Consider the following 25,148-nt stretch of genomic DNA (forward strand, 5'->3'; position numbering starts at 1 on the left):
TCCTGGAAAAAGTTCAAGATTGAGAAATATTAGGTTTGGCAAATTAAACTAGTAACTTTGAAGAGAACAGCTTCAGTTGAGTTAATCAAGGATCAAGAGGATGTTGCAAACTTTGAAACTAGAAGAATGGTAGTGTCCTGGACAGAGATATGTAAGTTCAAAAAAAAAGTGTGAGTTTGAGGGAGAAGAGGTATAATGAGATCTGTATCCATGCTTACCCATTCTCTGGTTTTTGCTCTTTACTATAAAAAACATAAAAGGAGATAGGGAGTCTTATTCAACCCACTATTCTAGAAAAGAGAGCCAACCTTCTAAGGAGTCTCTGATCTAGACTCAAGGTGATTTGGGGGCAGGGCGTAGGAATGCTAGGGGTTTAAGAGCATGGCATTAGTTTGTCCATGTAGCTGCTGCAAGTACCTGGATCATGTTTGGGTTATAACCTATACCCAACACAGAGGGAGAGATTTTGGGACATTAGAAAGCCACCAGTGACCAGATGTAGGAAAGGGTAAGGTGGATGAATGCTGAGATAATGGGTAAATAGAAGGAGGTGGTATAATTATGTTGCATGCAAGTTGGCTATTGTGGAGTGGTAAAATAAGACCATATTTCCACCCACCTTTAGATTACCTGTTCAGGTCGTGCCTCAGGGCACTAGCAATGCAGGGTACCCACTTTGGAGACCTCTGATATTTCATTCCAAAATCAACAATTATAAAAACCATAAATGATATGGTAAGTCAATTTTATGAACTTTTTAAAAGAGAAAAACAGGAATCAATTCTTCATAAATAACTATAGTTCTTAAAACAATCATCTACATTGAAAATTATTTGTAGGATTATTCCTATGTATCTCATACTTCTCTTAAACAGAGGTTTTTAACCTTATTTTTGTGCCATGCAATCTGATGGCAGTCTGGTGAAGCCTATGCACCCCTTCCCAGAATAATGTTTTTAAATGCATAAAATAAAATACATAAAATTCCAAATGAAACAAATTATGCTGAAAAAGTTATCAAAATACTTTTAAAAACAAGTTCATGGGCCGCAAATTAAGAGCTCCTGAAGTACAGAGGGGCCATACAAAGGAAATGTTCAATAACTACTTGTTGAGTAAAATACTGAATGTGTTCCTTTAAAGGTAAGACTATTAAAATCCATACTGAAGATGGATCATGGAGAAGATAATGAGTATAAGAAGTTGGAAATAAAAAATAGGTGAATATAAACATAATCCAGATTATTCATTCAATAAATCAGTTTATAACATGTGCAGAACATTGGGCTAGCTTCTAGGAGACCAAGAGAATTTAGACAAAAGGGTCTTTTCACATGCTCTTATTATTTAGTGGGAGAAAAAATACAATTCTTAAAACATAACTAATACCTAATATTGCACCCAACAATTCATTCTTAAAAACATATCTATGATACATAATTGATATAGAGAGTTCCTGGTAAGGAACTTCCCCTGCCAATGTAAATTGACATCTTCTCTACAACATTAGTTCTTTATCAACTATACCAAGCTTCCTCTTAAAAAAAAAAAGCATTATAAAACAAATGCACTGTAAAACCAGGCACTATATGTGGACCATGGGGGAAAGTTGTCACTAACTACTAGGATTAGGGAAGACTTAATGAAAAAGACAATATTTAAGTTAGGCTTTAAAGAATGGAGAGGAATTCAGTAAGAAAAAAAGGATGAGGAAATGCCCTCTAGATACAGGTAACAGACCAACAGAAGGATACACAAGTTATTTGGGGCATAGAGAACAGACTGGTTTGGTCAGACTATAACAAGTATAAAAATGGAATAATATGAGGAAAGTCTAGAAAGTCTAGCATCAGATTGTGGAGCACCTTGAATATTAGGCAAAAAAGTTTAAACTTTACTTATAAGGCAATGGGGAGCCATTGAAATTTGTGAGTAGAATGACATGACCAAATTTTTGCAAAGGAAAAATTATCATGGCAGGGATATAAAAGCTGAGTTAGAGAGTGGCAAAGAGTATAACCAGGAAAACCTGTTGGGAGGCTACTGAAACAGTCTAGGGCTAAACAAATGGTAATAGGGATCTATAATGGGTGATGGGGAAAGGTGACAGTGGTAATAAAAAAGAGAATACATGAAAAAGATGTTGTGGAGGTCAAATAAACAATTTAGTAACTGGATAGAAGAGGTGAGAGAGAGGAAAGGTTATTAGAGGAAAGAAAATCCTCTAAGGTTATGAGCACAAGAAACTGAATGAATGTTGGCACCACAAGCTGAAACTGTAGAATCAGATGGAGGAACAAACTTACCAGAGAAAAATAACAAGTCTGGTTTGGGACATGCTGAGTTTGAAGTGTCAGGATGATATACAAGTCATGATAAAAATACAGACTCATTCAATTTTAGAGCAGAAATGGAACTCAGCAGTCATCATTTGGGCACACAACCTGAAGCAGGAATATCCTCTACAACATCCCCGACAAGGAATCATCAAGCCTCTCCTGGAATACTTCCAGGGACAAGAAATTCTTGACCTCACAAGGCATCTTATTCCATCTTGAGACAATCATAACTATAGGAATTTTTTCTTTATACTAGATTGAAACTGCCTCTTTATAATTTCTACCTGTTATTCTTCCCTCTAAATAAAACAAATAAAATCCCTCTCTGATATGAAAGTTACCTGTGAAGAGCAGTAGGTGAGACATTGGGACTTAATGAGATTGCCAAAAAAGAGATCAAGTAGGGAAAGAAGAGAACCAATTATTAATGAACACCCACATAAAGAAGTTGGAAAGAGACTGAGGAAGCAATGAAAGAGAAAGAATAGAAGTGGTTAAAGAGGTTAGGATAAGAACAAGGGAGCATGATATCTCTGAAGTCAATAGGGTTGAAATTATCAGGAGGAGGTTGAGGTCAACTTTGTTAAAAGTAGTAAAAAAAAAAAGTCTGAGTATGAGGACAGAAAGGAAGGTCACTGAATTTGAAGATTAGGTTGCTAGTTCTGTTTGAAAGATCAGATTTGAGAAAGCAGAGTCATGGAAGTGAAAATCAGACTGAATGAAGATGAGAAAACAGTAGTGAGAAAACAGGCACTCCAAATATAGATATTTTTTTCCAGAAGTTTAGCACTGAACGTGAAAAAGAGAGGCAAGACACAAGATGGATAGACCAGAAGGGCCAAGAGAAGGATTTTTTTTTTTTAATGAGGGACTCCTGAGAATATTTGTAAGACAGAAAGGAAGGAGCCAGTGTAGAGGAAGGAGAGTTGAATTAACTTCATAGGTATAAATATAGAAATAAGCATTGACTATTTTCCATGTATAGATTTTCCTTAGGCTATTTAATCTTTTTTTAGACTATTTAATCTTAATCATTTCTTGTTGATAAGGGAGGAGAAAAGAACTACTTCACAAGGATTCACTAATGAATGTATGATAATCTCTACGTGAAGTTTCAACACTTCTCAAAAGGAAAGGTTTGGCATAGCTGATACAGAAGTGGACTTAGAGAGTCAAAAAGACTAGTTTAAATCCTGCCTCAGCCTCTTGACCTGCTATGTGACTGTGAGCGAGTCACTTAAGCTCTCCCAGTTTCAGTTTCCTCATTTGTGAAATAGGGATTATAACTGCACCTGCCTCACAAGGGTGGTTACAAGGATTGCCTGAGATAACACGGAAAGGTATTTGCAAACCTGGAAATGTCACCTAAATGCTGGCTGCTGCTACTGCAGTTGTTATTGTTGTTATTTCCACTGCAAGGTCCTCATTAAATGGTTCTTTATTATAAGAGTGCTAGGGCCAAATGGATAAATCTAACGACAGAATACTTAAGACATTTACTCAAATATCTCCCATCATAGCCTGAACTCAATGCTCTATAATGACATGAACATGGCATTAACTCCTTTAAGGCTACACCAGCAGAATATAAGCTTAGGTTCATCCTACACCAAGCTGCAAAGACTTCAAGTACAGGTCTGGTGATGGACTGTAGATCTGTTACATGTGGAGTGGCCTGTTACCTAAGATCAGAAAGGCTCATCACCAGATTGGCAAGCCCCCATGGGCAGATTTTTTTTTTTTAACTAAAAACCTTATGAAGACTTAGCTACTAAGCTTACGAGAGGCTGTGAGCTATGTTGGCATCAACATTGCTAAAATCAGAGCTCTGGACTGGAAGGTTCCTCAAAGGCCATCTGCTCCAACCAGCAACAAAGTTCAATAAAAGTATTTAAATGTGCTCAAATATGTAGTAGTAAAGATTTGTTACCCAGATTGATTTAGGATTTCATGATCCTAAAAATCAATTATTTCACTTTAACTAATTTAATATTGTGAATTCAAAAGCAGCAGCCACAAATGATATTCTCATAATCTAAACAACTAAAATGTCCTTCTGCCTATTTAGACTACTCTCTTTTCTGTAATTTAATTATTCTAGCCTTTCTACACCCAGAATCCTCTCTATACTGAAGCACTATCAACATTGAATTCTGAATTAGAAGTTCAGACTTTCCAGCTATCACGAGTTTTCTTGCATTTATTTTTTTTAAAAAAGTATATTACACATTTTCATAGTAATTTTAAAAACTTATTAGAAAGTAAACAAGAAAAAGATCATCTGGCTTTACCAGAAATTAAAGAATGTCTTTATACATGTTAAAAGTAATAGACCAATTTTTTCCCATAAAGCTTTGCTACTGTGGTGTTGCCTAAAGCAGAAATGTAAAGCAGATAAAGTGTGGTAATCACAAAAGGATGGGAACAAGGAAACAAGTCACTTCAATTAAGATCCACTGAGACAGTCTACAGCAGTGAGGCATATGTCCGGCTATCTGGAAGCCACCAAAGCTGACAGACCAGTCAGCAGGAAGCTATTAGGAACAGAACTGCTCTGAGTAAAAACTTTGTGCTGTCTGTAAATCTAAGAGGCATAGTTGCAAACAATGACGGGCAAATAATTGGCTATAGATGTTGATAAAATACCAAATTTCACATGAGTTCAGTGTAGAAAGAGTTATCTAAGTTGTAACATGATCATTCTGGTTACAAATACTATTTTCATCGCCAGTAGTGTCACTTTTATCCTCTTTTTGTATACTTAGCATATTTAACACAGTGCCAAGGAAATAGTAGGCGCTTAATAAATGTTTGTTGAATTGAATATGCTAATTTTAATCACAGAGAAATAATCTTCTTTTCCTTGTAATTGCTATCAATGCAACAAAGAGTTCATTATTTCCTCTTCTCTGTTATAGAGTTCTGTGCCAGGTACTGTGTAGCACATGTTATATATAAAAAGTACCCATCCCATAGAAACTTAAGAAACTTAGGTTTCAATATACTATCTTAGAAACAGAACTCTTGGGAATCAACATAGACATAAACAATTATAAAAACATAAATATCAATACTTAAGATCACAGATTTAGAGTTGGAAGGGACTTTGGAGACCATGCATTCCAACTTCTCATTTCAAAAACAAGAAAAACGAGACTCAGGGAGATGATGTGATTTGTCCCAAGTCACCCAGGGAGTGAAAGAAATGGAATTTGTACTCAGATCTTCTGACTCCAAATCTACTGCTCTTGCCACTGTACCAAGCCAAAGGTATAAGTTCATTCTGTTTGAATATGAATAAAGAGTGAGTCATGGGAATTACATGTTCGGACAAAGTGAAATGGAGGGGGGGGAGGGGAAACATCATTACATTTCCAGTTAGTCAGGAAATGCTTTATAGATGATGTGGAATTTTAAGAGTATCAGAATTGGGGGAAGGAATGATGCTAACAATTCACATGTAGAAAAATGCTTGTCTTGGTAAAGGGAAAGTATTCCAGGAAGAAAGACACTAGTTCAACCACAAATTAGCAGAGAGAGAGAGTAAAAGAACCAATGCTAATGAGTGAAACATGATATTTAATTTAATCAAATAACCAACAACAAAACATATTTTGTGACTCTAGGGAACTAAAAAAGCTCTAATTTTGAATAGATCTTACCTCCTAAAATACATTTCATAGGCTACCTTTAATTCTCCAAACATTCTCAAAAAGATGGTAAAGGGAAAGCTAATCCACACACTGAACCTGAACTTGAGACAAGATAATTCAGTAAAATTAGATTACATTTGTAAATAAGATTGTTGACTACTAAAAATACAACACTGAAGAAAAATACCAAAAAAGAACATACTATACATTCTTAGATGTATTTTGGCTGATGTATTTTTTTCCATTTAATTTCATGAACAGAAGAGACTAAGATATTTCTACACACACATGAACACACACACACTCATGTACATGCTCAAGCACAACAGTTAAGGCAAACACACACACACAATCATTTGGAGCATCTTGTGAAGTTAAATTCTGAGACAAAAGAAATCATGTTCCCTTTTTTGGAAAGCCTTAAAAGATAATTTAGAAATTGTTTTTAAAACAAGTTGGAACCATTCCCAATGTGATCCACCCTCAACCTAAAAGACAGGTTGACATAAAAGTTAAGGACAGAACTTACATTTTAAAACCTAGTCATACATGTGACTCATTTGAAACTGTTTCCCACAGTAAGCACCTTCTTAAAATCTCTCTCCTCTAGTCTTCCATACATATCTTATTAAAACTTTAGAGATGAAGAAATAACTCGTAGAGGGGAATCAATATTATAAGATCACACAGCTACTTGGTAATAAAGTCAAAGCTGAAACCCAGATCTCCTGATTACAATTTCAGTGCTTTCCTCATGAGTAGAATATAGGTTCACCTTATAGTCACAGAGCCTCAATAAGTTTTCAGAGAAGCTTAATAAATTGTGACCCTAGTCCAAGGCTCTTTATACACTGTACTATGTTCCTAGAGGGGCATATCCCATAAAAATGGAAAAGATGAGAAAAAAAAGAATATGTAGGGAGAAAAAGCTGACCTGAATTTGAACAATGGTGGGGTTTAAAATTTTAGATTGAATTTAGGGAAAGAACAACAAAAAATTCAAAACAAAGCATTAAGAGGTATTTTCAGAGGTTCACTTTTGAAGCACACCAATGACATCAGGGGGTGAAGTTTTAATTTGTGTGTGAATTGGGTTTAAGTAAGGCAGACTTACACCAAGTCATCAGCCTCGCTCTCTCCTCTGCAGTCATCAGAGTCCAGTGGTAAGACAAAGTCAAGATGGTAGAGAAAGGAGAGACTAGGCACAATTTAAGACAGCTATTGTAATAATGGAGAACAAAGGTGAAGAGTGTCTGAACAAGGGGAGTGGCTACCTGTGTGGAGAGGAGAGAAATGCATTTTTACCTCTGCAGAGGTAAAAATGGCAAGATTAAGCAATTGGCAGGCTACGTAAGAGTTGAATGAGGAGGAGTTGAGGATGGTTTTGTCTTAAACAGGGGTGGTTTCGGGAGAGGGCTAGGGGTAAAAAGCACATTTTTTGTTGTTAAGTTTGAGATGCTCTGGCACATCCAGTCCAAAATGCCCAAGGGGCAGTTAGTTGGTGATACTAGACTGGAGATTGGGAGAAAAAAATTGGGCTAGATATATAGATCTTAAAGCCATCTGCATAAAGATGATAATTAAACTAATGTTAGTTGATGTCACCAAAATTAGAATTTATGGCAAGAAAAAAGAGCCCAGGACAGAGCCTTCGGGCACACTCATAGTTAGGGAACATAGCATAATGTGAATGAAGATTCAATTGGGGACTGAGAAAGGGTGATTAGATAGGAAGGAGAACCAAGAGAGCACAATATCAAGAAAACCAAGAGAAAAGACAGTGTTTAGGTGAAGAAGTGGTAAGGTTGGAAGTCATATTGCAGAGGATTTAAAAGAGTGTAAAAGGAGAGGAAGTGGAAAAAATCAGTGTAGATAGCTTATTCAAGAGGTTTGGTTGAGCAAGAGAAGACAACAGGTAGGGTCCTTAAGAATTTCTTAAACATGAGGGAATTTTGGGAACAAAGAAGGACTTGGTATATAGGGAGAAAATAAATATTGGGAAATGAGGGGAAGAAAAAAATCAAATAGAGAAAAGAATATAATGTGGTTTCTATAAATATATGTATATGTATCACCCAAATAAGTGATAAAACTGATTAACAGTCACTGGCCAATACACTCCTTCATCTTTATAAAATCTTTGAGAATGGTCTATACCTACACTGAAGGCATTATTATTTAAATTTAAGGAGAAATCAGGATTCCATAAGTGACTTTCTAAAGGAGACTACATCTTTGGGATCATAAAGGTGAAAGAGATGGCAAGAAGATAATGGACTCATTTATTTATTTCAAGAGAATATTTGATTCTGTAGCACTAAATACAATCTTGAAGACTCTCTTCAGACAAGCATTCCGTGGCATGATAGTCATAAGTAGAGCCTGGAGAGGAATCTACCAACACCAAAGTAATCAATATTCCCTATCACACAATTCTGCTGAGTTAGACATGTAAAAATTAAATTTCCTGCTATACCAAAGCAATTACTCATGGGAGATAAAGTGATATGCCTACACACATGAATAATTTCTCCCCTGAAGTACAACTAAATCAACACAACATGTTTGTAGGATGCTTCAAAATAAAAGCAAGACAAACTAATCTGAACTGGGACTAGAAATGGGATAAATTTAGGCAAGGACACTACCAAGTCTACAAAACAAAAAAGCTAAACCACGATGAAGGGCATTGCTAAAACAATTATACATGCAAACTAAAGGAAAAATACAAAGCAAACAAAAGACACCACTGGGTAGACATTCATTTTTGTTAACCCCATTAACATCACAATGGCACTTATAATTGTCAACGCAGTTACATGTTAAAAGCATCATTTATTATCTCATTTATCCCTACAAGTCTGTGACATAGGAAATTAAGGCAAACAACAATTATTTGACAGATGAGAAATCAAAACAAAATGATTTTTAGAAATCAGCAATCATGCTGAACACAAAGAACAATATATAGATCATAGAATAAGAGCTAGAAGGGACCTTATAGATCATCTAGTTCAACAACCCTATTTTACAGAAAAGAACTAAAGCCTAGAGAGATTTAGTGATTTACCCAAAATAAAAAATAATATTACTAAGTAGCAGAAATGGGATAATTTCTAATAGTGTTGATTAAAAGACAAAACAATTTTATGCTAAATCACCTACCTAATATCTTCATCCGTAACAATAAAGGCTTTGCAAAGGGGTTGAGATGTATTAAGCCAAACAGCAGGGTTTTTTTCCACAGCAGCAGAGATTTGCCCTGTTATTGGTGCAGAGCTGGTGTGCAAAGCGCTGGCAACAGCCGATAAAAGAGTCTCATCATTGTTACCTGGGCCAACCCCTAAAATAAATGTTTACAAGAAATTAACAAGATATATTAAACAACTGGAAATAGCTTGTTTTTAATGAACATATCCTGCAGAAAGCAGCATTCAAGTTAACTTAGTAACAAACCTTATATGCCTATACAGACAGATGGACACACGTATGCACACACACTCTTTTTTTTTAACATTTACACAAAATTATACTATAAAGATGGCTGAGCATGTTAATAAACATTCAAAATAACCAAAAAGACTTCAAGGTATTATACTTTTATAAATAGGCTACATTTCATCAAACCAACTATTTTCATGATCTAGTTTCTTTCTAAAGTAACATTTATGTCTGAATATCCTTAATATATCCTTTGGATCCCAAATAGTTTTATATTTTAGCATTAACCAGGCCTCCACACTACCTCCAGACCATCTCTTCCAAGCCACTTGTATTATAATCATATATAACAATATCTCAATAATCATTATATCAAGGCTTCAAAACTGTGCTATAGTAATACCTTTTATAACTCCTTCCAGCTCTAACTCTATGATCCTTCAAATCCCTATTAAAAACACCCAAAGTAATAGAAGAAATGGTTATAAATTTTAATTTATATTTAGTTTTATTTACATTGAACTACAGCAACAAGTGCAAAATTACTGAATATCAACTTCTTAAAGCAATCATTTTCATGAATGTTAAGGGATAATATTGAACCACTAATTACATATAGATATTTGTGAATAAAACTGCACATTTTACATTGGGTAAGTCAGACTTCAAAGATTAAAAAACAGCACACATTATTTTCCAAAAAGTAGACTTAAAAGGTACCAAGCATACTAGCAAAAGAACTTTCTATGAAAGTCTTCACTTACTGCTGCTTCTCAAGCAGCAACTGATTGAAATGAATGTGATTCTCATTCCTGTTTACTAAATTGATTAAGAAATCAGAAGGTGGATTCTACTGCCCATTAGCAGCTACTGCTAAAAACAATGGCAGGAAAGACACCAACCCAGGTGTGATAGCATAAGTGTAAACTTTGAATTTTCACAAAGTTCTGACTTATTCATACAGGGGGTAAAAGCACAAAATACAACATATAGTAAATTTAAATTCACTCTCCTCGGCTTAAAAAAAAGTGCCATAAGTGCTAAGTACCCAATAAGGATAATAAAATGCTAAATATGCTACCTTGAAGACCTTTTGGAAGTTCCATAGATTTTATAATTTGTTCAGTTACATCTGATGCACTAAGTCCTTGTAGCCTCTTCTCCCAGAAAAGCTGAAAGGCAAAAGTACCATTAATAGACACATGCTTGAAACACAAAGTTAATTCATGCTACTGAATCATGAAATTTAAAGATTTATATTTCTTCCTAAGTAATTTCAATGCAACTCAGCAAACATTTACTAAGTGCCTACTATATGCCAGGGCACAGAAGTGCTAGGGACACAAGCTTTATTTGCTCTGTAAGTTCTCAAATAATGAAATGCTAAAAACATACAAGTATCATTAAATATTTCAAAACATGCATTTCTAATTTTAAATAGCCCTACTAATTTAAAGTAACAGTCCTATTTTGTTCCTATTTTCTCCTTGTAGTATGGCTAGAGATAAATCATTATGAAAGTTGTCTCCGAAAAAGATAATTTTGACAGTTTTCAATTCCAAGGATCCAAGCTGCATCAAAGTTTTGGTGTTGTACCTAACCAGGGAATAAATAATAAAGGCAGTAATTCCTCACTAATCCAGACTTCTTGGGTACCAACATCAACTTTATGTTTGTTTTTCACTTTACAGTTTACAAAGTGCTTTCCTCAAAACAACCAAGTGACATGGGGGCAGAATGAATATCTTCATCTCCATTTTAAAGATGAGAAAATGAAGACTCAGAATGGTTAAGTGAATTACACTCAATTCAGAACCAGAATTTGAACCCAAGTCTCCTGACTCCAGGTTCATTAATCTTTCCAGTCAACCACATTGCCTTCAATCCAAATAAGTAAATCTTATAGATACTGAAGTTTACTCATTAAAAATATGAAAAAGATTTTGTTATATAAGCTATTTTTGATGAGAATATTTCTAAAACTTATTATATACATGTCTGTCTTCTTAAAGAAACTAATAGTTCAAAACTAAAATCTCATCTTGATAATTCAGGGTCATCATTATTAATCATCAGTTACCAAATAGTAATGCACTTAAGACCTATTAAATATAGCATACTTGTCGGAGCCTAGATTTCTATGCTTTTCATTCTTGAGACAGTTCTTCTTGCTTCCTTTTTCATTGTCAGCTATCACCAATTCTACTTCTAGCACATTCATCCCTTTCTAGTTTTGTGTTTTTAATAGGAATCAGAAAATTTTTGCTCAGCTAGAATGCTGTGTGAATTCTAATATGATGTTTAATTTTTTAAAATGTAAAGTCTTATTTTTGGAACCAAAAATCAACTTCTTAAGTACAAAATGGGGGAGAAAGCAGTTTATCTAAAAAAACACTGGATATTTTATTGGACTACAAGTTCAGTCTGATTAAAGAGAGATACATTATCAAGAAAGGGAAAGGTAATAATCTCTCTACACTCTGTCCTGGGCAGACCATATCTGGAATATTTTAGTCAGTTCTATGTGCCATATTTTAGAAAGGAATCAGGTAAATAGAAGACTGTCTGGAGGAAGGGCAAGCAGGATGGTGAAAGCCTCAAAATCATGGCATGCTTAGTTGAAGGAACTAAAGACGGTTAGCACAGGATAGGAAAAAAATAAACTGAGGAAAACATAATAGCTATCTTCAAGTATTTGAAAGACTGTCATATAGAAGAAGGACTAGACTTGATCAAGTTGGCCCCAAGGTAGCACTAGGAACAACTGGTGGAAACTTTAAAGAGGTAAAGTTTGCCTTGATGTAAGGAAAAAGTTAATTTAAAAAGTATTTCATTTGCCAGAGGAAAACACTGCCTTATTCATACATTAAATTTTTGCAAAATTTTGATAGACTTAACAGAAATACTCATGTTTAATAACTATCTGATATTTCATATCAGAACAGAAATAAAACAAAAAAACCACAAAGGTGTTTGCCACTGTCATGGAGGAGATACAGGACAGAGTACAAGTTGAAGACAGGTTCTTTGTAGATAGGGAAGTCCCCAGATGATCCTCTTTGCAAATCATACTATACTGATTACATCAAGCCCAAGAACACCTAATGCCTCTTTCTGGATGATACCAATGAATATTCAAAAAAGTGTTTAGCCTAACCATTCACATAGGAAAAACCAAGTGGATGAAGAATGTCTTTTGTCCAGATTATAAGGTACCTTTATATGGGCAAAAGCTATTCCAGATAGACAATGAGTTGGGTACAAAACTAAGGAGAAGCCAGAGAAAAGGCTGGAATGCTTTGGGGAAATCGCAAAATTCCTTTAATGGCCCCAAATTTCTCTCTGAAACAAAGTTCTATTCTTTTAATACCAATATTCCAAGAGTTTTATAGGGCTGTGAGTCATGGAACAACACTGCTTTCTCAAAATAAATAAAAATGATGGTCACCCAAAAGGCAATGCAGAGATGCACGGTAAGAATGAGCAGGCTTCACTATATCAAAAGGAACTACAAAAGAAGGGAAGAATAAAGGATGTCATTAAAGAAATGTATCATTAAAAAAGATATCACATGGTAATTGTGAGGGATAATCAATGGGTAAAAACTCAGATATCCTTGTATAAATGTGATGTCAAGAGGACATAGACAAGAGTCTCACACAATTGGGAGGTAGGGGTGGAGTAATGAATAGGTTGCAATCTGCAACCTAGAGGAATTACGAGATCAGAGAACCATCTGAATATTTAAGAATATGGAAAAACTTCCTGATGCATACATCCAAGAATGAAATAATCTGATTTGAGGTTTGAAGGTCTCCCAATACTAAAGGTCTTCAAACAAACAAAAACATACCATTTGTAGGATATGCTGTATAGAAGAATCTTGAGGTATAGACCTCTGAGGGCCCTCCCAACTCAGAAAGTCGGATTCTATGAAGCAAGGCAGTCTCCTTTTGTGGGAGGGAGGAAGGCAATCAGGGTTAAGTGACTTGCCTGGGGTCACACAGCTAGTTAGTGTCAAGTGTCTGAGGAAGAATATGAACTCATGTCCTGCAGACTCCAGGTCCAGTACTCAATCCACTGGGCCACCTAGCTGCCCTAAGAAACTCTCATTTAAAGCTACTTATCTGACCTCTTATTTTGCTAATATAATCCTTTTCATTTCCCCTGCAATCATTTTCTTTCAAAACTCCCTTTTCTCTTGACCACAGAAATGGCCTCCCTTTCATCTTCCTTCCTCCAGTTTCTCCCCCTTTTTAATCAATCCTATACCATGTTATGAAAGTACCATGCTATACATCATTCTAATGCACAGCCCTGATGGAACTCTCCAGAAAACTTCAGTGTCACCGTACTGCTTACCATTAATTAGCCTGACACTGAAGATCTTTTACAATCTGATCCCAACCTACTTTTCCAGCCTCTTCTCACAATACTTCCCTTATGCTTTAGACAAACTATACCATCATTCCACATAAATGCCTTCCAATCTTTTACTCATATGGTTCCTGCCACTTCCCAACTGTTTCCCATTTATGGCTTTTGAAATTCTTCTGACCCTTTGAATTCCAGTTTAAATGTCACTTCTTCCAAGATGTCTTTTCTGATCATTCCAATCTAGAAAATTCCATAATACTGTGTTTCATTCTTATAGCACCTTTCATATTCTACTTCGAACCAGTTATTTATGTGTCTTATCTTTCCTAGCAACACTTTAGAGAGCCTGTTATAAATCTCTGCAAAATAAAAGTTTACTGCTTAATAAAAATTTGTCATTGAATGAACTTCCCACCTGCCTTTTTAAATGTTAAAATATACTGTCTCTCACTTCCTCCACACTTAATCTCACCAGTTCTTCCCCCAGTTGTCAAACACATACAGGTTACATTTGACCCAGCTCAAACAAACATACTAATTTTCTTCTCCTTTCTTTCTCAACAAACCCTCTCCAATGAATAGTTTATAGCACCATCTCCAGTGGGGCTAATTTAATCCCTTTGTCATCTAAATGAACCAAATAGCTTTTCTGATCCTCCTTGAGTTGTTCATAGAACAACACTTTTGAATGCCCATTGCTATTTGAAACTCTCTCCTTATTCAAATTACATAAACTCTACTAACGTAATTCTTACTTCCTTTCCTCCACACTGAGTCCTTTCTTCCCTCCATCATGGAACTCCCAGGGTTTTCTTTAATCCTTCTCTTTCTCAGTCCTTAGTCTTTCTTCTATATTCATTTCCTCAAAATATATCTCTTCCTAGGGCTTCAACTACTACTACCACTACTACTACCACCACCACCACCAGCACCGTAATGGCCCTCAGAGACCATCTAATTTACTTCCCCCATTTAAGAGATGAAAAACTACAGCCTAGTAAAGAGATTTTTTTTTTTTGCCCAAACCAACAAAGATTCCAAGTTGCAAAACTGTAACTTAAAGTCAGATACTCTGACTTCACATCCAGTGAGTGTTTTTTTCCACTACACAGATACACCAATTAGGTGTTTTTCTTTCAGCATACATACACTAAAGCACACTCGTGCACACACACACACAAACACGTACACACACGTGTATTTTATTTTACTTTCAAAGGGATCTCATTTAAGAACTATGACCTATGTCTTAGAATAGTCTAGATTCAGAGGAATGGATTCTGAATACCACTATAGTAGCAGCAGTAGTAATAGTACTGCCACTGCTGCTACTCCATCCCTCCTGGATACTTTTCTTCTCTAAATATCTATAATGCTTCGCTGTAGCACTTAAACATATATATTCTTCTATTGTTCGTAAGTCATCCATTCAGTATATATCAAGTGTCAATTATGCTCAAAGCATTATGCTTTAGGACACAGAGAAAAGCAAAGTGTGACCATGTCCAAGGGATTACCTTACTAACTTCTCAAATAAACTATAAACTCTTCAAGGTCAAGGATACATTGTAGTGGACACAGTAGAGGTGCTTAAAATATTTTTTTTTGCTATGACTGGTTAAAAATTTATCAAGACCTAGCAGCAGAGCTTATTATTTTACCGATCCAAGCATGAATCACAAGTTAGGGTAATAATGAAGATGCAACCTGAGGGCATAACAAGTTAGAACACGTTTGGAAAGTCAGCCTAGATGTAATTTACTTTTTTATGTGATTGCATCAGGCAAGTTGCTAAAGTTCTCAAGAAATCAAAAACTGGATGTGCCCTTGTATAAGGCTTGTAAGATACAAAATACTTAAAATTTCTTTTGAAACACCAAACAGGATGTGTAAAATGCATAGTATTTTAGTTAACTAAATATTTTCTGGAAGTTCTTTTTTCTAGAAAATGTCTCCAAATCGACAACTTCTAGAAACAGTATTGCACTTGCTTTTTAAAAACCAAATTTTCAGTTGTGAAATTGTTATCTTTGAGAACCAGACAAATTTGTTGGGATTTATCATATTAATTAAACATAAACAGTACCTTATACCCAAATCTGGATACTACAAAACTTAAGTACAACCTACAGAAGCAAAGGATCATAGACTTAAAGCTGGAAGGACCCTCAGAGGCTGTCAAATCCAGTCCCCTCATTTTAGAGATGAGAAAACTGTAGCCCAGTTAAGGGACTTATTTGCCTAAAGTCACAAAGATTGCAAGTAGCAGAGGTGAAACAAATTCAGGTCCTCTGATTCCACATTTGTTGAGTGCTCTTTTGATTGCCCAGATATAATTGGTGTAATTGGTGGGGGATGTTTTCGAGCATACAAACAAAAACATGTGTGCATACACATACACACCTGTGTATATGTATTTTATTTTCCTTTCAAAGGAATCTCATTCAAGGTCTCCAGCTTATGTCCTGACATGGTCTATATTCAAACCAATATGATAAATGTTATGGCTGGATTAAAAATGAAAAAAATACCTAAATGACTGCTGAGATGTCAACTAGCTAACTGTTAAGAGTTATAGATTAAAATTCCCTGAATCTGTCACTCATGTCAAATTACAAAAGATCCAGGGAATCCCTAGTTTAGAATCCAATTAGTGGCCAAAAACTCTTAAGAATTGCGCTATGATACTGCTGTCCCCACTTTATATGGTACAATTGAAAGATCTCTAGGCTTAAATATAGGGGACCTAAGTTTGATCTTTACTGTGTGACCATGAGTAAATCATTTCACTTCTCTGAGACTCAGTTTTCTCATCTGTAAAATGGAGATAAAAAAATACTTGCCCAGCCAACCTCACAAGGTTCTGATAAGGAAGGTGTAAACTTAAAGCCCTGTTCAAAACCCTATTCTGATGACTCAGTATGTCAATAACATGACTCTAAATTCTTAAACTGCCAGCAGAGCCTAAGTTCTGGCAGGTTCTATCATGTTGGAAAAGTTCTGAGTAGAGTCCTACGATTTTGTTTTCTTTCCAAAGGGTCAGCTTAGCCAAGTACAGTGAGATTTATAACCAACACACTAGACACTTAGTAATTAATTCTTTAGCCAAAGCAACACATGAAACAAAGAAACATTTTAGATGGCCCACAGCACTATGCAGCACTCCTTCCCCTTCAGTGATAGAGAAGTGGAAACAGGGAATCACGAGGATTTAGAGGCCATCTATAAACAATAACTACACTGCTGATACTCTAAATACAAGATCCTTGTCCAGTGACATATTACTGGAGCAACTGAATCAAATCAAGTTTCATATTCTGGCTATAAATGAAATCAGAAGACAAAAAGAAGTTGCAGTTGAATGGAAATCTGGCTGAAAGACATTATATTTCAACAGGACAGGAAACAACTAGTTGTTAATGTGGAAGTTATTTCTGAAACAGGTGTCTGGGTGCAGGTCAGACCACTAACTTATAATCACAAATCAAAATCAACACCAAACTAAAAGAAAAAGAAATGAGAAAATACAGTGTGCGATTCATGCAAAAGCAACTTGATCTATTGAACAAGTTGTGAATATTAAAATTTGGGAAATGGATAAAAGAACAGAAATCAACACAAACTATCTCCATTTCCTAAAGGCATTGGACCAATGTAAATCACTTGCCACAAGAAAATAAACAAAACCCCCCCAAAAAACTGAAAAAAAAAAAACTTTGACATATCTTTAGGTAGCAAATACTTGATCTCCTTGCCAAGCAGAGAGGCAATGGGAAGCTAAGGGCAAAGCTGGTTTAGAGGTTAGTTTTTGAAACTTTATGGAGGAAAATGCCTCATAAAACAATAGAAATCAGTGGAGGGAAAAACAAGAGTACAACAGGTTTGGCATTACACCCACTTTACCAAATCATTCTAAGAGCATTTAAAGATGAAATTGGGAGGATGACAAACAATTAAGAAAAATAGAAAAAAAAACAAACTGTTTTCTCTGTTAGTGATAGTGGAGGTACCACACTCTGGAGTCTAATGTCACAGTTACCAATTTGTTGAAAGACAAATAAATATTAAAGGGCCTTAGATTTAGAACTTTAGAGAATCTCAAAACTCATCTACTCCAATGCCTTCATTTTGTGGATGAGGAAACTAAGACCTAGAGAAGTAAAGTGACTTTCCCAAGGTCACACAATAAATGTCAGAGCAGGAACTTGAACCCAGGTTACTTATCTTACTCCAGATCTAGTGCTCTTCCTCCTACATCACACTTCTACCCTGAAGAAAGGCACTGAAGAAGACAAAGATGGAAAGATTGGCTGTACTCCATAATGTCTAGCACATACAGAGGAGTCCATGGTGGAGGCAATAGAATTTTGAAGGCTTTGAGGGACTGAGTTAGAAAGAATATACCATATAACCACTGCTAATGCCAAAAAAAAAAGATATGTAAAAATAGCAATAGGTACTGATCTGTGTATATTTTTTCTATGTCTATACAATATGAACTAGCCTGACCTAAACAGATATCAAGAACTCCCTTGATAAAGATACAAAAAAGAAACAGGCTTTAAAAAAAACTTAAAATAGATCGCAAATCTGCACCACAAAACTTACTGAAAGTGTAGAAAGTGTATGACTTTCCAAGGGTGTTTTCCTTTGTCATAGAAGATGGACAACATGGAATCCATAATGAAGATGAATTCTCTATAAATAGTAAGAGCCTCCTGATGTTGCTTTTTGCAGATAATAAGGTTATGGTTGCATTAAACTCCAAAAGATTCCAGAATTTCCTAAGTTAAAACAATAATCACTAAAGGATTCAGCCTAACAATCCACACAGGAAAAAATAAATGGACAAAATGCCTCTTGTCCACTCTAAGATATGCACGCTATAGAGGCAGTTCATTTTGGCAGACGCTATGGATGGATAGCAAACTAGGCCCAGTATCACATGGGAGGAACAGAGTAGACAAAATTGACTTTGTGAAACAATACAGTAATTTTAATGATTTCAAATGTTTCCCTGAAATAGAGGTCCTTCTTTTTAATATTAGTATTTTTCCAATGAAGCTGAAATGCAGTATAATATTCTAAGTCACAGAATACTAAAGAATTAGTTATTGAAGAATTAAATTAAAGAATTAAAGGAAGATACACAATGAGTATGAATAGATTACAACACATTACCAATGAAGAACTACACAGAAATAGCCTAAAGATTTTCATCTGTGGAAAAATATGACTGGAGAATAAGGTAAGCCAGTAACAGTGAGAGCAAGAAAAAACAGAGAGACCAACCAATATGTTACACTGGTATCCTGGAAATAGTAAGAAATCTTGGGGAATAGCCCCAGTATTTGGGTGGACCTCCCACCCCAACATGAAGGAATTGTAGGAGGACATGGAAAAGAGTCTGCAGAAAGATTAAAGAAAAATTTTTTGCAATTAGCCTCTTTGAAGTACCTATATCAACTAATCATAGAGCTATCAAAGTATCTTATATTTACAACGTATATACTAGGGCTTATGAATTCAACATTCAAGATATATAATCAGTCCCACAAAATTTGACTTTGTAACTGAGTAGAAGATGATTCTATCATAATTACATGCCCTAAATAGTAAAGTTTACTTAATAGGCATGGTCTGTTTTAAATAGATATAAAATTATTTTTAAAGAAAGTGATGATGTCTTTATAATTTGTGTGTATCCATTGTGTGTCTAGCACAATCTAGCACAATCCTTTGGACACAGCAAACATTTAATAAATGTTAAATTAACCTTCCTTTACAACCAAACTTCCTCTTTGCTAAATGCCTCAAAGTATTTCACCTGTGATAAACTATTCCCTGCTGTTTTGCAGATTTTATTTTTATCTCCCCAACTAGAGAGGGAAGTGTCTGTTTGTCTATGTGAGGGATACCAAAAATAAACAAACAAATTAACAGATAAATAAATACACAAGACAGCCCCTACCATCAAAGAACTTGCAGCTTTGTAAGGGAGAAAATATATATGAACTAATGACTATTTCTGCATCTCCTATAATTACCTAAATCTATTTGAATTATCACACCATAGCACTTAGCAGAATGTTCTGTTTACAATGCCCATTAATAGTTGATGACTACCATAGAACTCTGTTAGAGTAAGTGACCAATCAAAACTTCAGAGAACTAATGAAGTAGCATGCTAACCCCAAGTGTTGGTCTAGAGGTGTGGAATGAGACCTACAATTTTAGACATGGGAATTGTGTTGATTTATTATGTTTGATTGATTATTTGAAGTACAGAGAATGGCCTTATATCCCTGATCATAAATAACTACTTATAGCAATGGGGAAGGGGGAATCAAGTATACAAATCTAAAGCCTAAGAAAGAAAAGAAAGGAGACAATAGGGATTCATCTTTAGATTAGAAAAATATTCACAGGACTTTGTACTAGCAAAGGGTCGTGGGCCTCACATTGCAGTGGGGAAGGTAGGGGAAGGGGAAAAGGAGAGAAGGGGAGAGAGAGATGAAGTTGCTATATGACCCTTGCCATATTTGCTACATCCTAGCCCAGCCCCAAGGATCCTTTCTCTCATGGCCCCAGTCACATTCTAGAGACTGTACAACACCAACAAATAGGTTTTCTGGATTCTTCATTCTTACTCCTTCATCAGTACACTTATCCAGCCCATAGGAATAGAAGTGTAGAATTCCCCTTTACCATAAAGGAGAAAGATAGCCTTTTCATCCCAAGAAAGAAAAATTAGTATCCAATCCTCCATGACGTCCAAGGGGACAAAGTGCAACAGGGGGACAGGAAATGAGATCACTGAACAAGTAAAAGAAATGAGAAAGAAGTTCCAAGACCATTCAGCAAAAAAGACTTTCCATACCCAAAAGCAGACTTATATGCTAATTGTAAATTACTGAAAATACTACATACCAGCTGGGCAATGAATAGTGGATAGAGTAGATATGGATTACCCTTGTATGTTTTCAGAAAGTATCTAATAACATGATATAGTTAACAGGAAACAACAGTTAATCTGAATTTAGGAGCTCACACTGATCCTCTATCTCAGTGAGTTGCAAACCATGTAGTGCATAAAGTTGTACCAGATAATTTTGTCATAAAGTTTTCAAGTTCTGTGTTTTCTGGGATCACACACTGAGGGTAGAGGATAACTAGAAGTAACATTTTCCCATCAAATACATTGTTATAAATTCTGTTTAAGTTCTAAGCATCAGGTACATTCAAAGGTTGTTTGGGCTCCAACATTTGATTTACACATTTTTAGAACACTACTAATTTTTCAATTGGTAACTCCCTATGTGCCAAAATTACCTTTAAGAAGTCTTCTACCTCAAAGGGAGCTTAATGATTTGTGAATAGGTCATTGGCTACTTAAAAAGGCAAATTCCTGTTTAGACTGTATTCATATGATCAGGTAAAGTTGTTTATCATAGAATGAACTATGCACACTTGTATGTGTATGCACACACACACACACAGACACACACACGTATATCTGTTAAGTCCCTCTATGGGCTAAGCAGGTTCTTAAGGACAAAGATCAAAACAAAACCAAAAAAATCACCTGCCCTCAGGGTAGTTACATGCTACTTGGTAGGCTTATTGTGTATATAAATAAGCATTATATGAAGTAAACTGAGGTGGGAAAGAACACTAACAAATGAAAGGATAGTGACCCCAGACAGAAAAGGAAGCTTGAGCTGAGACCTGAAAGATGATAAGGATTCTCAAAAGTAGAGAAGAGGAGAGTATATCCCAGGTATGGAACATGGCTTATGCCAATGTATGGAGGCAGAAGATGTCTATCTAGAATTCTGAAATCATGAGCTAGCATACGGTAATGAAAAGAGCACTGGATATAGAGTCAGAAGACCTGAGGTTAAGTACCAGTTCTACCACCTATTATGTGACCTCAGACAAAACCTTGGACAATTCTTTTATGGGCCTCAGTGTCCTCACCAATAAAATTAGAGGGCTAAATTAGGTTACCTCTAAGGTCCCTCTTCTAGCTCTAAATCCATGATCCTATGAATCTTATAATCCTTAGTCGCTAGTAAAGTCTAATTTTATCATTTTCACTCAAAAAATATATTTTGAATGGATCTGTATAGATTTTACAAACCAAATATTATTCAACAAAATCATTCTAAAACAAATGAAAAACATGATAAAAAGAACAGTATACTTAAGATGCAATTTTAAATGTGAGGCTATCTAAATGAAGACAAGGAATTTTAGACTTGAAAAGGACCTGAGAAGATACCTAGTATAATCCATACAAAATCATGAATCCCTTCTATTAGGTCTATGATATAGTATTTAGCCTTTCCTAGAAGATCTCCAGAAACAGAGAACTCAATACCAAGATAGACCATTCCAATCTTGGAAAGCTCTAATTATTGGGAAGTTTTCATTTAAGTTAAGCCCAAATTTGACTCCAAATTTCCACTCAAAAGTCATTCTGCCCTCCAAGGCTAAGTGAAACAAAATTAATCTCTATTCTATATAAGGATCTGTGGGGGAGCAATATCCTAACACCTTCTCCCCATGAAAATTAGGCTACTTTTTTGTTTTTGTTTTATGAAAAAGAATTGAAACCATCACTGAGAACTGATTGGCTCAAGGGCTAAAGGCTTAGGCTGCTGACAACACTTCCTGGCTGCCTGAGTATAGAACAACCACAAGGAATTCCAGGTATTCTCTGGGATGCTTGGCAGACCATAATGGGTAACTTAAGGAAGAAAGTTTCACTCGGTTGAATCAAGTCAATGGTGTCTTCAGTGCATAACCTTGTTAAATATCCTTATGGCTTAGTAAATCTCCTTTTATTGACCATCAAATAACCTAAAACTGCCTCATGTTGTTCCAGTATTAAACCTAAGCTACCAGGGGACTAACTTGAGTCAGGCCCATTCCAAAATAAGATCCTTCAATATCTGAAAAGTTCTATCATATGCCTTGCCATCCTCTCCCTCCAAAAAACCAACAACGACAACTTCTGTTCTCTGGATTAAATATCCTAAGTTTCTTCAACCAATATTCATAAAAACATGGTTCCTAAACTTCTCATTTTACTGTCTACCTTCCTCTGTACACTCTCCAATGTGTCAATGTCCCTTCTAAAATATAACATGTAGACTTACACACAATACTGTAAAGACAGAGTAAAATATGACTATCACCAACCATTCTCAGGGAAAGCTAAGTAGCATAGTGTATAGAGCACTAGAGTCAGAAAGACCAGAGCTATGATAAACCGAAAGATCCAAGCTTTTGGAATAAGAACTTCCTATTTGACAAAAACTGCTGGGAAAACTGGAAAACAGTACGGCAGAAACTAGGTATAGACCAATATCTTACACCATATACCAAGATAAGGTCAAAATGTGTACATGATTTGTACACAGAGAGTGATACCATAAGCAAATTTAGGGAATCTGGAATAGTATACCTGTCAGATCTATGGAGAAGGGAAGAATTTATTGATCAAAGAGATAAAGAACATTTCAAGACGTAAAATTATTAATCTTGATTATATTAAATTTAAAAGGTTTTGCACAAACAAAACCAATGTAACCAAGATTAGAAAGAAAGCAGAAAGCTGAGAGGGGGGTTACAGCAAGTATCTCTGATAAAGGCCTCATTTCTCAAATATATAGAGAGCTGAGTCAAATTTATAAGAATTTAAGTCATTCTCCAACTGGTAAATGTTCAAAGTATATGAACAGGCAGTTTTCAGAAGAAGAAATCAAAATTATCTACGGTCATAAAAAATGCTTTATATCATTATTGATTAGAGAAACACAAATTAAAACAACTCTGAGGCACCATCTCATACCTATCAGATTGGCTAATATGACAGAAAGGAAAAATGACAAATGTTGGAGATGTGGGCAAATTAGGATACTAATGCACTGTTGGTAGAGTTGTGGATTGATCTGACATCAATTCATGTAAGTCCAGGTTTTTTTGAAATTGTTCTGCTTCTCATTTCTTATAGCTTAACAGTATTCCAATTCAGTTGTATACAACTTGCTCAATCATTCCATCAATCAATAGCTATCTCCTCAGTTTGCAGTTCTTTGCTATCACAAGAGGGCTGCTATAAATTTTTTTTGTATAATAGGTCCTTTTCCCTTAAAAAAAAAAACTGTGATACAGACCTAGTAGGGGTATTGCTGGATCAAAGGGTATATATCTGTGGGCATGGTTCTAGATTGCTCTTGAGAATGGTCAGATCATGTGAAAAAGAACGAGGGTCTCACTATTATTCATTAGTGTTATATGTCAACCAAAAGAGCCATCGTGACCTTACGTTGCATTAATAGAGGTATAGTGTCCTGAGAGTTTTCCCAGCAGTTTTTGTCTACATTTGGCTTCTGACCTGGGTCGTCTTCTCTCCTTTCTTTGTCCTCTCCTGATGATTTCATTATCTCCCATGAGTTCAGTTATCAAATCTATGTAGGTGATTCATAAATCTATTTATTGAGCCTTCTCTCCTAAGACCTAGTCCCATATGTAGAGCTGCGTAATAGATATTTCCAATTCAATGTCCCATGGTCATCAGAACCCCAACATGCTCAAAAACTGAACTCATTTCTCTTGTAAAATTACCTCTCCTTTTCATTTTCCTACTTTGGACAAAGGTACCACAATTCTTAAGTCACCTAGGTTTGCAACCTAGGAGTCAAGTCATCCTCAACTCTTGATTCTTCCTCACACCTCCTATCCACTCAGATGCCAAAGTTTATCAGTTCTACCTCTGTAACCTCTCTCATATCCATCTCTTTCTCTCCCCTCATACTGCAACCACCATAATTCAGAACTGATTCTAGAATCAATGCATTATTTTCCAGAGGTTCAGACTATAGGCATGAAATTCTGTGTATATTATCAGACTCATTCTTTTTTTAATTCTTTTTTACAAGGGATATCTCTGGAAAACAAAAGAAGTTAGGATAAAAATGATGTAATGAAAATAGCAATATTTTTTTTAAAGAATCAATGCCTTTTTCACTCTCTTAAAATGAATCTATTTGAGATTAGAATCTTCAGTAAAGCAAAGTACTTGTAAACTATAAAGAACTGTAAAATGTGAACCATTATTATCTAAATTCATCCCAAAGAGGAAAATAATTTTAAATAACTAAAAGGAAAAGGAAAAAATAATCTACAATGGTTCAAATTCGAATTTACTATGGTTTATTATAAATAGGATAAAACAATCAGCCTGTAAACACAGAAGAATTTCTTGCCTAAATATCACATAGCACTGTGCCTGGGTTAACAATGCATGCTATTTTTCCAATGTCAAAAA

The 25,148-nt window shown here is 35.4% G+C and overlaps 1 protein-coding gene across 1 annotated transcript in view; it reads right to left on the reverse strand.

Moving 5' to 3' along the window:
• The window catches only part of MBD2 (methyl-CpG binding domain protein 2), a 79,888-nt gene that overhangs the window by 12,650 nt on the left and 42,090 nt on the right, over nucleotides 1-25,148 (reverse strand). Inside the window, exons 4-5 of the mRNA XM_036741789.1 lie at nucleotides 10,515-10,605; nucleotides 9,158-9,335 (exon numbers count right to left, since the gene is read on the reverse strand). Of these exons, the coding sequence (XP_036597684.1) occupies nucleotides 9,158-9,335; nucleotides 10,515-10,605 (269 nt within the window). The remainder of the gene's footprint in view (nucleotides 1-9,157; nucleotides 9,336-10,514; nucleotides 10,606-25,148) is intronic.

The sequence above is a fragment of the Trichosurus vulpecula genome, chromosome 1 (assembly GCF_011100635.1).
Source record: "Trichosurus vulpecula isolate mTriVul1 chromosome 1, mTriVul1.pri, whole genome shotgun sequence".
NCBI lineage: Eukaryota > Metazoa > Chordata > Mammalia > Diprotodontia > Phalangeridae > Trichosurus > Trichosurus vulpecula.